At 51.6% G+C, this 13,246-nt stretch overlaps 1 protein-coding gene across 1 annotated transcript in view; it reads right to left on the reverse strand.

Moving 5' to 3' along the window:
- Nucleotides 1-12,928, reverse strand: part of MYL7 (myosin light chain 7) — a 54,601-nt gene extending 41,673 nt beyond the window's left edge. The window contains exons 1-2 of the mRNA XM_075342957.1: nt 12,823-12,928; nt 10,849-10,959 (exon numbers count right to left, since the gene is read on the reverse strand). Coding sequence (XP_075199072.1) covers nt 10,849-10,959; nt 12,823-12,825 — 114 coding nt within the window. The 5' untranslated portion in view covers nt 12,826-12,928. The remainder of the gene's footprint in view (nt 1-10,848; nt 10,960-12,822) is intronic.
- Nucleotides 12,929-13,246: the final 318 nt, after the last annotated feature.

Raw genomic sequence — 13,246 nt, forward strand, 5'->3', positions numbered from 1 at the left:
CCAGGGAGAGAAAAAGACAGACAGCCAGGGAGAAAAAGAGACAGCCAGCCAGGGAGAGAAAGAGACAGCCAGCCAGGGAGAGAGACAGCCAGCCAGAGAGAGAAAGAGACAGCCAGCCAGGGAGAAAAAGAGACAGCCAGCTAGGGAGAGAAAGAGACAGCCAGACAAAGAAAGAAAGAGACAGCCAGCCAGGGAGAGAAAGAGACAGCCAGCCAGGGAGAGAAAGAGACAGCCAGCCAGAGAGAGAAAGAGACAGAGAGCCAGGGAGAGAAAGAGACAGCCAGCCAGGGAGAGAAAGACACAGCCAGCCAGGGAGAGAAAGACACAGCCAGCCAGGGAGAGAAAGACACAGCCAGCCAGGGAGAGAAAGACACAGCCAGCCAGGGAGAGAAAGAGACAGCCAGCCAGGGAGAGAAAGAGACACCCAGCCAGGGAGAGAAAGAGACAGCCAGCCAGGGAGAGAAAGAGACAGTCAGCCAGGGAGAGAAAGAGACAGCCAGCCAAAGAAAGAAAGACAGCCAGCCAAGGAGAGAAAGAGACAGCCAGCCAGAGAGAGAACAACAGCCAGCCAGGGAGAGAAAGAGACAGCCAGCCAGGGAGAGAAAGAGACAGTCAGCCAGGGAGAGAAAGAGACAGCCAGCCAAAGAAAGAAAGACAGCCAGCCAAGGAGAGAAAGAGACAGCCAGCCAGAGAGAGAAAGACAGCCAGCCAGGGAGAGAAAGAGACAGCCAGGGAGAGATAGAGACAGCCAGCCAGGGAGAGAAATAGACAGCCAGCCAGGGAGAGAAAAAGACAGACAGCCAGGGAGAGAAAAAGACAGCCAGCCAGGGAGAAAAAAGACAGCCAGCCAGGGAGAGAAAGAGACAGCCAGCCAGGGAGAGAGACAGCCAGCCAGAGAGAGAACGAGACAGCCAGCCAGGGAGAAAAAGAGACAGCCAGCTAGGGAGAGAAAGAGACAGCCAGACAAAGAAAGAAAGAGACAGCCAGCCAGGGAGAGAAAGAGACAGCCAGCCAGGGAGAGAAAGAGACAGCCAGCCAGGGAGAGAAAGAGACAGCCAGCCAGGGAGAGAAAGAGACAGTCAGCCAGGGAGAGAAAGAGACAGCCAGCCAAAGAAAGAAAGACAGCCAGCCAAGGAGAGAAAGAGACAGCCAGCCAGAGAGAGAAAGACAGCCAGCCAGGGAGAGAAAGAGACAGCCAGGGAGAGATAGAGACAGCCAGCTAGGGAGATAAATAGACATCCAGCCAGGGAGAGAAAAAGACAGACAGCCAGGGAGAGAAAAAGACAGACAGCCAGGGAGAAAAAGAGACAGCCAGCCAGGGAGAGAAAGAGACAGCCAGCCAGGGAGAGAGACAGCCAGCCAGAGAGAGAAAGAGACAGCCAGCCAGGGAGAAAAAGAGACAGCCAGCTAGGGAGAGAAAGAGACAGCCAGACAAAGAAAGAAAGAGACAGCCAGCCAGGGAGAGAAAGAGACAGCCAGCCAGGGAGAGAAAGAGACAGCCAGCCAGGGAGAGAAAGAGACAGCCAGCCAGGGAGAGAAAGACACAGCCAGCCAGGGAGAGAAAGACACAGCCAGCCAGGGAGAGAAAGACACAGCCAGCCAGGGAGAGAAAGACACAGCCAGCCAGGGAGAGAAAGAGACAGCAAGCCAGGGAGAGAAAGAGACAGCCAGCCAGGGAGAGAAAGAGACAGCCAGCCAGGGAGAGAAAGAGACAGCCAGCCAGGGAGAGAAAGAGACAGTCAGCCAGGGAGAGAAAGAGACAGCCAGCCAAAGAAAGAAAGACAGCCAGCCAAGGAGAGAAAGAGACAGCCAGAGAGAGAAAGACAGCCAGCCAGGGAGAGAAAGAGACAGCCAGGGAGAGATAGAGACAGCCAGCCAGGGAGAGAAATAGACAGCCAGCCAGGGAGAGAAAAAGACAGACAGCCAGGGAGAGAAAAAGACAGACAGCCAGGGAGAAAAAGAGACAGCCAGCCAGGGAGAGAGACAGCCAGCCAGAGAGAGAAAGAGACAGCCAGCCAGGGAGAAAAAGAGACAGCCAGCTAGGGAGAGAAAGAGACAGCCAGACAAAGACAGAAAGAGACAGCCAGCCAGGGAGAGATAGAGACAGCCAGCCAGGGAGAAAAAGAGACAGCCAGCCAGGGAGAGAAAGAGACAGCCAGCCAGGGAGAGAAAGAGACAGCCAGCCAGGGAGAGAAAGAGACAGCCAGCCAGGGAGAGAAAGAGACAGTCAGCCAGGGAGAGAAAGAGACAGCCAGCCAAAGAAAGAAAGACAGCCAGCCAAGGAGAGAAAGAGACAGCCAGCCAGAGAGAGAAAGACAGCCAGTCAGGGAGAGAAAGAGACAGCCAGGGAGAGATAGAGACAGCCAGCCAGGGAGAGAAAAAGACAGACAGCCAGGGAGAGAAAAAGACAGACAGCCAGGGAGAAAAAGAGACAGCCAGCCAGGGAGAGAAAGAGACAGCCAGCCAGGGAGAGAGACAGCCAGCCAGAGAGAGAAAGAGACAGCCAGCCAGGGAGAAAAAGAGACAGCCAGCTAGGGAGAGAAAGAGACAGCCAAAGAAAGAAAGAGACAGCCAGCCAGAGAGAGAAAGAGACAGCCAGCCAGGGAGAGAAAGAGACAGCCAGCCAGGGAGAGAAAGAGACAGCCAGCCAGGGAGAGAAAGACACAGCCAGCCAGGGAGAGAAAGAGACAGCCAGCCAGCCAGGGAGAGAAAGAGACAGCCAGCCAGGGAGAGAAAGAGACAGCCAGCCAGGGAGAGAAAGAGACAGCCAGGGAGAGAAAGAGACAGCCAGCCAGGGAGAGAAAGAGACAGTCAGCCAGGGAGAGAAAGAGACAGTCAGCCAGGGAGAGAAAGAGACAGTCAGCCAGGGAGAGAAAGACACAGCCAGCCAGGGAGAGAAAGAGACAGCCAGCCAAAGAAAGAAAGACAGCCAGCCAAGGAGAGAGACAGCCAGCCAGAGAGAGAAAGACAGCCAGCCAGGGAGAGAAAGAGACAGCCAGCCAGGGAGAGAAAGAGACAGCCAGCCAGAGAGAGAAAGAGACAGCCAGCCAGGGAGAGAAACAGACAGCCAGCCAGGGAGAGAAAGAGACAGACTACCTGCACATATACACACACAGCTCTACAACAGGCACATTTCCTTACACACTATACATTACCACATCTTGCAGCTCAGCTGATCGGAGCAGAGCAGAGGAGAAGACACTAGGAGCTGCACGGAGGCTGCAGCAGTTACAGGACCTGCCACCTCACCGGTCATGTGATCAGGCTAGGTCCTTCACCTTCTCAGCCTCCGTTCTGCTCGAGTACATTTCCTCCCCTGCTCTGCCCCATCACATAGATTAGTGCAGAGCAGAAAGGGGGCCCGGGTCGCTCATGTTTCATGCGGATTATAATGGGGGCAATTTACTTTTCGGAGCATGGGCCCCCTGGAGCCCTCGGGCCCTGGGCGGAAGCCCAGATTACCCTCATTATAATCTGTTTATGGTCCCCAATACAGAGGAGATATAGGGAAGAAGCTTTCTTGTACAACGGAGATAGTGAGAGAGAGTAGTAAGAAGCAAAGAAAGGACCTGCAGGGTCAGATGTAGCAGAGTAGAGTCAGGTAATGTAGAGGATTCAGACAAAGAGAGAAAACAGAAGGAAGAAGGAGTAAGGCTGGAAACACATCTATGCGAGTAAAATCGGTCCGAGTTGGCTGAAAAAAACTCGGCTGATTTTAGTTCACGTTAGGTCAGAGTGCAATGCAACTGCACTGCGATCCTGAGATTTTTCTCATGATTGCAGTGCGTATGCAATGCGTGTGTGATCCTTTTTTTTCTCAGCAGCTGTCATCTGCCATTCAGCTCTGCTACATGGCCGCTGACAGCAGCCACAGACAGCCATGTAGGAGAGCTGAATGGCAGATGACAGCAGACACAGACAGAGCCGCACGATCAGAATGAACTCGGGTGAACTTCACCCGACTTCATTGTCTGTGTCGCGTCCTGATAAGCGGTCACCCGTGAAGGACTCACCAGTGACCGCTAATCCCCTGAGTGACTGAATTGAGCAGCGCGATTAGCGCTGCCGTCACTCAGGTTACCCACGGCCAGCTGGATCTTCCCCCCATGACCGCAACTCACCTGTGACTTCATCGCTGTCACTCGGGCAACTTGCTGTCACTGTTGGAGGATCCAGCGGTGGCCGCAAGTAACCTGGCTGACATCATCAGCTGATCGCGATACTCACCTCAGTTGCTGCGTGGAGCTGACAGGAGCGGCGGTGTCTTCTGCAGCTCCTGTCACCATGTAGCAGAGCTGAGAGCGTCGAGGGACCTCCGTGGATTACGTCGGACAAGGATGGGTTTTTTGGGTACTTAATAAAGTGGTGAACGAGGGTCTTTGTTATTGTTTATTATTTCAAATAAAGGATTTTTTTACTGTGTGTGTTTATTAACTTTAATTTACAGGTTAATTATTGGGGGTGTCTCATAGATGCCTGCAATGATTAATCTAGGATTTAGTGGCAGCTATGGGCTGCCATTAACTCCTTATTAACCCGATTGCCAACGCACCAGGGCAAATCGGGAAGAGCCGGGTACAGTCCCAGAACTGTTGCATATAATGTATGCGGCAATTATGGGCGGCTGCTGACTGATATTGTTAGGCTGGGGGGTTCCCCATAACGTGGAGCTCACCATTCTGAGAATACCAGCCTTCAGCCGTATGGCTTTATCTGGCTGGTATTAAAATTGGGGGGGACTGCACGCTGTTTTTTTTTAATTATTTATTTATTTTACTACTCAGCATAGACACGCCCACCGGCTGCTGTGATTGGTTGCAGTGAGACAGCTGTCACTCAGCGTGAGGGCGTGTCTGACTGCAACCAATCATAGGTGCCGGTGACTGCAACCAATAGGTGCTGGTGACTGCAACCAATCATAGGTGCTGCTGACTGCAACCAATCATAGGTGCTGCTGACTGCAACCAATCATAGGTGCCGCTGACTGCAACCAATCATAGGTGCCGGTGGGCGGGTAAAGCAGGGAATATGAGACTGAATAATGAGCGGCCGGCTTTTTCAAAAGAGGAGAAGCTGCCGGAGCAGTGTGAACGCCGTGCAGTGCCTCGCTGGTGATCGGGGATCAGTGAGTATGAGAGAGGGGGGGAGAGGGATAGACCGACATGGACAGAGAGAGAGGGACAGAGATAGTGACCGACCGACAGAGAGAGAATAGAGACCGAGAGGGAGAGACCGACTGACAGAGAATAGTGATTGACAGACATTGTGAGACATCGCTCGTTTCCAGTGTTTTAGGAAACATGTGAGAAATGTATTTAGAAAATCGGATGTCACTAGGATGGTGTGAGTGCCGTCCTGTGACATCCGATTTTTTACATGCTCCCATAGACTTGCATTGGAGAGACTCGCAGTAGAAACTCGCAAAAAAGCAGCATGCTGCGATTTTTTTCACAGTCCAATTTGGACTGAGAAAAAAATCGCAAATGCGAGCTGAATCATTCACTAACGTGTCCGATTCCAATGCGAGATTTTCTCACACTGCTCTACTGCGAGAAACTCGCAAGTGAGAAGCAGCCCTAAAGGAGACTGAAGCGGAGTGTGAGCCCTCCTCAACTAATGAGCGTAATTCCAGTATGAGGAAGTAAAGGAGGAGAGGGTCCCTTTTCTCAGGAAGGAAAGGATAAATTGCTCTTTGGTACCCTTGGCTGAGAAGCTGGGTTCTGTAAAGAAAGAAATGCCTGCAAAAGATCTTGATGTGAAGACTGCCTTTAAAAAGTGGAAGCTGTATGCTAAACAAATGTTCAGTAAAGTTGTTATGGTTTTAACAGGTGATGGGCGCATTACTGAAGGTGCGGCGTGCGATGCTGAACAAAGTGAACGGGATCCTGAGAAGCCAGAGGAGACCCCAGACGTGCAGCTGCAGGCAGATACCACCTCTACACACCGTGTCTGTATTGTGTCGGGGAGGGTTGAGGACTACAACCCTCGCCACGACTGCCCCTCCCTGGCACTTTACACAGGTAAGGCATCCATTGAAAGGTTCACCATAACGTGATAGTGGGCTTATATATTCTAATCAATATGGAACCATCATGTTCACATTTGTAAATTCTTTATAGCCTTAGTAGGCCAATCTATAATATGTGTAAGTGCGGCTCATGTCTTTTTCTCCGGTAAAGCCTGCTTTACACGGGACGACCGATCGTGCGATTTCACGATCGATTATACCCACCCCCCGCAAATCTCTGCCCGTGTCGCACAAAGTCGTGAAACCCCCGTCACACGTACTTACCTGCTGAGCAACCTCACTGTGGGCGGCGAATGTCCACTTCCTGAATGGGGAGGGATGTTCGGCGTCACAGCGACGTCACACAGCCGATGGCCAATAGAAGCGGAGGGGCGGAGATGAGCGGGACATAAACATCCCGCCCACCTCCTTCCTTCCGTATAGCCGGCGGGAGCCGTGGGACGCAGGTAAGCAGAGTTCATCGCTCCCGTGGTGTCACACGGAGCGACGTGTGCTGCCACGGGAACAATGAACAACCGGCACAAGTAAAATTAAATGATATTATGAAACTGAGCGACGAGTACACGACTCACGATTTGTGAGCGATACTGCGTTGCTCAGAGGTGTCACACGAGACGACGTCGTGTATGATGCCAGATGTGCGTCACGAAAACCGTGACCCCGACGATGCATCGCACGATCCGTCGTCTCGTGTAAAGCACCTGTGGCGCCCTAGGACCTGGTCGCCACAACGGCATTGCCCTCCTGAGGGTTAATGCTGAGCCTGGAGGTAATGGGGAAATCTACTGGCCAGTAAGTTAACATCCACCGCAGTTTCTCCCTCAGGCCAGTAGGGGGAGCTCTGAACCTGAAGTTTCAGGGAGCTTCCTTAAGCCTGACCTGGGGGAGGAGTTAGTTAGTCTGTAGGGAGCAGCAGAAGTGAACAGACACAGAGTGAGCTGTCCTGTGAATCTGGGGCCTAGAGCTGGAGCAGTTTGGCCCAGAGAAGCAGGAGTAGCTGAGAGGCAGCAGAGAGACTCGGACATCGGAGTCTGTGGTTGCCAGGGTATAAAATCCGTCCCTGGTAGCCGAATCCGAAGGGCAGGGGAGCTGCAAGCCCCTGGCCCAGACACATCCAAGGTACAGCTGCAGCATCAGGGCCCGGTGTGGACCCCAGCGGAGAAGCACCAGGGAGTGGGCCTGCGCAGCCACCTACAGAGGGAAGGGACGTGCTATTGGTCCCAGCAGCGAAGAGGGCCATTGCTGGATTCAGAGAAGCAGGGTCCTATCATCACCAAGAAAGGTACAGGAGTAGGCCTCATACTCAGCTGGCCAGAAAGATCACCCCAAGTACTTCCAGGCCGACCGGATCCCCATCACCACCTGTAACGGTCTCCCAGGACTGGACTGTTCCCAGAGTAAAAGAGGAAAAGGTAAAGAGACTGTTGTTTGTGCCTGGTTCTTTCCTCGCCTGTCGGCCCTGCACCGTGTTAGTCACACAGCACCATAGACTTTCACAAGCACCAACTGTGCCCCGGGCATTGCTCCACCTGTGGGGAGCAGTACTACCATAGCTGCTATATCATCATCCCGGAGGCCTCACACAGCAGCGGCGGCTTAATAGCCGCATGCCACAGGTGGCGTCACGAACACAACCATTAACAAGCAAGCCACATATTCAACTGACACCCACCAGGGCCACGGAGCCGGGCCCAGCCACCACTGACTACCACCGGACTAGTCCGGCCCGGCACCGGGTGTCCCATAGCCCTGGGGTGGGCGAGTCAATTTTGGCGTCACGAACAGGATTTCGTGCCCGGTCCCACCGGGTACTGTGCGCCTGCCGGAATTGTGCTTAAAAGACTGTGTACTGGCTGCAGACCACCGCCGCCATTAGCCTCGCCGAGCGCAGGAAGAAGGGGGGCGTGCCTGACAAAGAGCGCGAAGGGAGTGCGCCATCAGAGCAGAGCGCTGTTAACCCCGCGCGACCCGGAAGAAAATTTGAAAAGTGAACGGAGCCTGGTAAGGTTCACTAAGGGGGAGGAAGATGTCCGACTCAGAGGGAGGGCAGGTGGCTGCCATAGCCCGAGACGCCGCAGCACCAGCAGAAGCAATCCCAGTCGCCGTCGCCCCGGCCCCCACTGTAGCGCCGGTAATGCCGATCACCATGCCATACATACCGGGAGCAGAATGGCTGCCGCAATACTCCGGGGAGTCCCATACCTTGAGTGACTTCAGAGAAAGCCTGCACAGCTTATTCCGGGTGTATCCGCTGACTGAGAGCCAGAAGGTGGGCATATTAATGGGACAGCTAGCCGGCGCGGCCCAGCGTGAAGCGAAGTCATGGCCTGATACAGATAAAGGGACAGCAGCCCAGATACTGGCCAAGCTAAAGAGTACGTTTGACACTCGCACCGCAGCAGAGATAAAGATGAGATTCTTTGGGTGCAAGCAGCGGGCCACAGACAGCATAAGGGACTATGCCCTAAACCTGCAAGAGGCCCTGAAAGCAGTTAAACAGGTGGACCCAGAGAGTGTACGTGAAGAAGACAAACTCCTAACTGAGCAGTTCATAGAGGGGCTCCTGTCAGATGCCCACAGGACCCAGCTGCGTATCCTGGTCCTGCAGAACCCTGCTCTGGACTTTGCCAAGTTTAAGGACCAGGCCATCAGGGTACTGAGAGAATCTACGCCGAATGACCCAGTACCCCTCCGGCCTCCTGCTATCACGTACCCCGGGGTGGTGCCTGCAACACGAGCCACTGCAGGGGCTGAGGCGCAGTCCCTGGATAAGGATCCCACTGCGGAGCTCAGACAACAGGTCCAGGAGCTGACCAAGACTGTGGCTGCCCTTGCCAAGACCGTGCAGTCTCTACAAATGACCCCCTCGCCTGCGAAAATCGAGTTGGCCTCCAGCCCAGAGGACGTCCCATGGATGCGGCAGAGAAGGATTCCGCCGACCCGAGGCAGAGACACAGACCGGTACGATTCAACAGGACAACCGATCTGCCGCAACTGCAACCAGGCGGGCCACATTGCACGACGCTGTCCTTTAAATGGGCCGAGCCTGGGGCCAGGAGCCGACCCCCAGGTGTAAGGAAGCCCGGCTCAACCCCCAGCGCAGCACTCGGGGACAACCCCCTCTAAGGTATAGGGAGTCTACTGTATAAAGTAAAGAGTACTTATTAGAGTGTAAATAGTTATGCAAAATGTCTGTCATGTTGTGCACAAAATGTTTTCTTTTTCTTTGATTGCGAAAATGGACAATTGGGCCACTGGACTATGGGTGGCCAACACCTAAATTGTTCATAGTTAGCACCAGTGTGCTCAAACACCCCTGAAGAAAAACCCGTCCGGCGTGCATAGAGTGGGGTCATCAATGCTCTGACGCACGCCCAGAGCCTACGTTGGGGGTTTGATCGCGGCGGGTCCCCCATGGAGCAGTGTAATGGACACCCGGCAGGGAGCCACACTGGACTCTTATAGAAATGTTTAAGATTGTAACGTTAAAGAGAATGTGCCTCCCATATTGGGATGAAATGTATGACATGTTATGTTTTGTTTCTACAGTCCGGGAGTACTGAATTTAACTAAGGGGGAGTGTGGCGCCCTAGGACCTGGTCGCCACAACGGCATTGCCCTCCTGAGGGTTAATGCTGAGCCTGGAGGTAATGGGGAAATCTACTGGCCAGTAAGTTAACATCCACCGCAGTTTCTCCCTCAGGCCAGTAGGGGGAGCTCTGAACCTGAAGTTTCAGGGAGCTTCCTTAAGCCTGACCTGGGGGAGGAGTTAGTTAGTCTGTAGGGAGCAGCAGAAGTGAACAGACACAGAGTGAGCTGTCCTGTGAATCTGGGGCCTAGAGCTGGAGCAGTTTGGCCCAGAGAAGCAGGAGTAGCTGAGAGGCAGCAGAGAGACTCGGACATCGGAGTCTGTGGTTGCCAGGGTATAAAATCCGTCCCTGGTAGCCGAATCCGAAGGGCAGGGGAGCTGCAAGCCCCTGGCCCAGACACATCCAAGGTACAGCTGCAGCATCAGGGCCCGGTGTGGACCCCAGCGGAGAAGCACCAGGGAGTGGGCCTGCGCAGCCACCTACAGAGGGAAGGGACGTGCTATTGGTCCCAGCAGCGAAGAGGGCCATTGCTGGATTCAGAGAAGCAGGGTCCTATCATCACCAAGAAAGGTACAGGAGTAGGCCTCATACTCAGCTGGCCAGAAAGATCACCCCAAGTACTTCCAGGCCGACCGGATCCCCATCACCACCTGTAACGGTCTCCCAGGACTGGACTGTTCCCAGAGTAAAAGAGGAAAAGGTAAAGAGACTGTTGTTTGTGCCTGGTTCTTTCCTCGCCTGTCGGCCCTGCACCGTGTTAGTCACACAGCACCATAGACTTTCACAAGCACCAACTGTGCCCCGGGCATTGCTCCACCTGTGGGGAGCAGTACTACCATAGCTGCTATATCATCATCCCGGAGGCCTCACACAGCAGCGGCGGCTTAATAGCCGCATGCCACAGGTGGCGTCACGAACACAACCATTAACAAGCAAGCCACATATTCAACTGACACCCACCAGGGCCACGGAGCCGGGCCCAGCCACCACTGACTACCACCGGACTAGTCCGGCCCGGCACCGGGTGTCCCATAGCCCTGGGGTGGGCGAGTCACACCCTTAAGGCTGTAAGCAATTTAGCAATTTGACACCTACTATCTGTTGGGCAAATGCCTTTTAGATATTGGATTCAAGTTCCTGCCGACTGATTAGAATCTTTTAGTAATCACTTCCTGAGCCTATACATAGGTAGAGAAATTAGAAAAAAATCCTAGCTCTGATTGTGTTCACCTCTTTAAACTCCTGGATCTGTGACTGCTCAAACATGGAGAAGACATTGGAGGACCCTCGCTGCGCTTGTTTAGCTGCTGCTTTGCCACGTGTCGATGCTTTTTTGCTAGCCTTCAAAATATCAAAAAAAGACACAAAATTATAGAGTTACATAAAAAATGCAAATGAAATGAGAAAAAAAGAAATTTAATGTTAGAAGTTAAAAACAAATTCACCATTGTGTGGTAGAAAGCAAGGAATAACAGATCAATCGCTCAGGGGGTCTAGTGCTGGACATGGACCTCTCAGAACAACCGGGACTGCTTGTACCACTTTCTTCTCTTCTAGTAATGATAAATTAGCTGGTATGAAGGAGCAGCCTAACCAGCAGTATCCTATTAATGTGGCTATCACACGTGTGAGGGGTTTCTATGGAGTATTTTGTCTGGCTCTTAGGCTGCGTGCCCACGCTAAGGGTTCACAGCGTTTTGGATGCGTCAAAAACTCTGCGTTGTACAGTACAAGCACAGTGGATGGGATTTCTAGAAATCCCGTTCCCACTGTGTGTGTACAGTCCGCAGCATAAACTGACCTGCAGTGCGGCTTTCCAAGTTGCAGCATGTCAATTCTTTGCTGCAGGTCGCAAGTGTTCTTCACAATGAGAACGGAAGAGAGACTGCAACTGCCTGAACCCTGATCGTGGGCACGAGCAGCTGCGGTCTACTGCAGAGGAGACTCGCAGCCCCGCAGTACAGGACCCACCGCGTCGGGACGGAGCAGGTCCTGATCGTGTGCACATACCCTTATAGGCACGCTATGATTGACAGCGTTGTGGGTACAGTGAATAAGTGCATATATGCAGCATGTCTGACTTATACATGCTCAGAGCTGATAAATGTCTAATTTGGACGGTGATGATGGAAACATGGACTGTTATTGGTGACGCAGGACAATAGGGTCACAGAAATAGTCATTTTGGTAAATGATGCATAAAGGTAGACTTTGTGAAAAGGAGGGTCCCGATTCACAACGAAAGAAAGACTCCACGATGGATATGTATGGTTCCACTTCTCTACTGGGTAAATTGTCGACGCGTTTCAAGGTCAGACTGGACAACTTATCATGATTAAAATAAGTTGCCTTGATAATGAGGTTGGACAGACCATGACTTTTTATCCAATAAAGAAGTAGAAACATACATATCCATCATGGAGTCTTACTTTCATTGTGAATGTGAAGAAGCATGGCATCCCTAACCCTCCTTTTCACAAGACCCACCTTTATGCATTATATTAATGGACTTATGGAGGATTCTGCAATGGGATCTTCAAAGGCATCTCCTTTTTACAGTTTTTGGAGATGCTTTTTATCTTAAATGCAAGCCAATAAGATGAGACTACTCACATAGAACACATCTAGCAGGGAAAGATGTGCACTCCCCCATATTTGCAAAAATAGATGTTGCCCTATAAAGTTGTAGACTTTTAGTCCAGGAGAGGCAAACTTGGATAGAGTCTCATCAAAGAAAGGTCACCTTGCCGCGGTTGATGGGTACACACGAATTGGCTACTTTTTGCGCAAAGAACCTTAATTTTTCTAAGACTATTCCATGTAGCATTTATGAAGCTTAAATTTCATATGTTCTGTTTCCATAAGTCTTGGCACTTACAGAGTTCTGCTGTATTCTTTTGTTTATGCAGTGCAGTTATAAGTATAGTGCTACAGGATTTCATATGATTTTTTTAGAGGTTTAGTTTGTCATGCTGGTCTTTTCTACCACTTGTTTACCCATAGTCTTCATTTGTTATGGGACATTGCTATCCATATTTTTCCTACTGTGATCCTCAGTGTGTGTTCTAAAATGTAGAATGAAGTATTGGAAATCATATACACTATCAGTACATAACACGCGTGACTATACAGTGTATAGGACGTGTAGAATTATATAGATACAGTTGAATATATAACTTACACACAATAAACATGGTCACTTACCATTTCTTCTGCCTTCTTTTGTCCAGTGCCCCTCTGCTCCAAGACCCCCACTTTTTATACTGCTCTTTATCAGAACTACAGTTAAAATAGGACCACGCCAGCGGCAGAGAACCAAAGATGGCCCTGAAGAGCTGCAAGAGATAAGGGCTTAAGTGTCCAAATTCCAGTCTCTCCAGCTAATATCAGCCCGTACTGAGATCCTACATAGAAAACCCCCCAGACATCTTATACTGATCTTCAATAACTGATCTGGTCCTCTTCTCCTACACACAAGTTCCCCTCCTCATTGTTACCCTATATTTTCATCCCACCCAGAATCTCCCAGGATTATATTCATATCTCATAACTAATAAGGCTCCATAGTGGTCAAATGTTCCTGCAGAGAAGAAATTGCCAAGGTTGTGACGTTGTCCAAGGTTATACT

The sequence above is a fragment of the Anomaloglossus baeobatrachus genome, chromosome 4 (assembly GCF_048569485.1).
Source record: "Anomaloglossus baeobatrachus isolate aAnoBae1 chromosome 4, aAnoBae1.hap1, whole genome shotgun sequence".
Classification (NCBI taxonomy): domain Eukaryota; kingdom Metazoa; phylum Chordata; class Amphibia; order Anura; family Aromobatidae; genus Anomaloglossus; species Anomaloglossus baeobatrachus.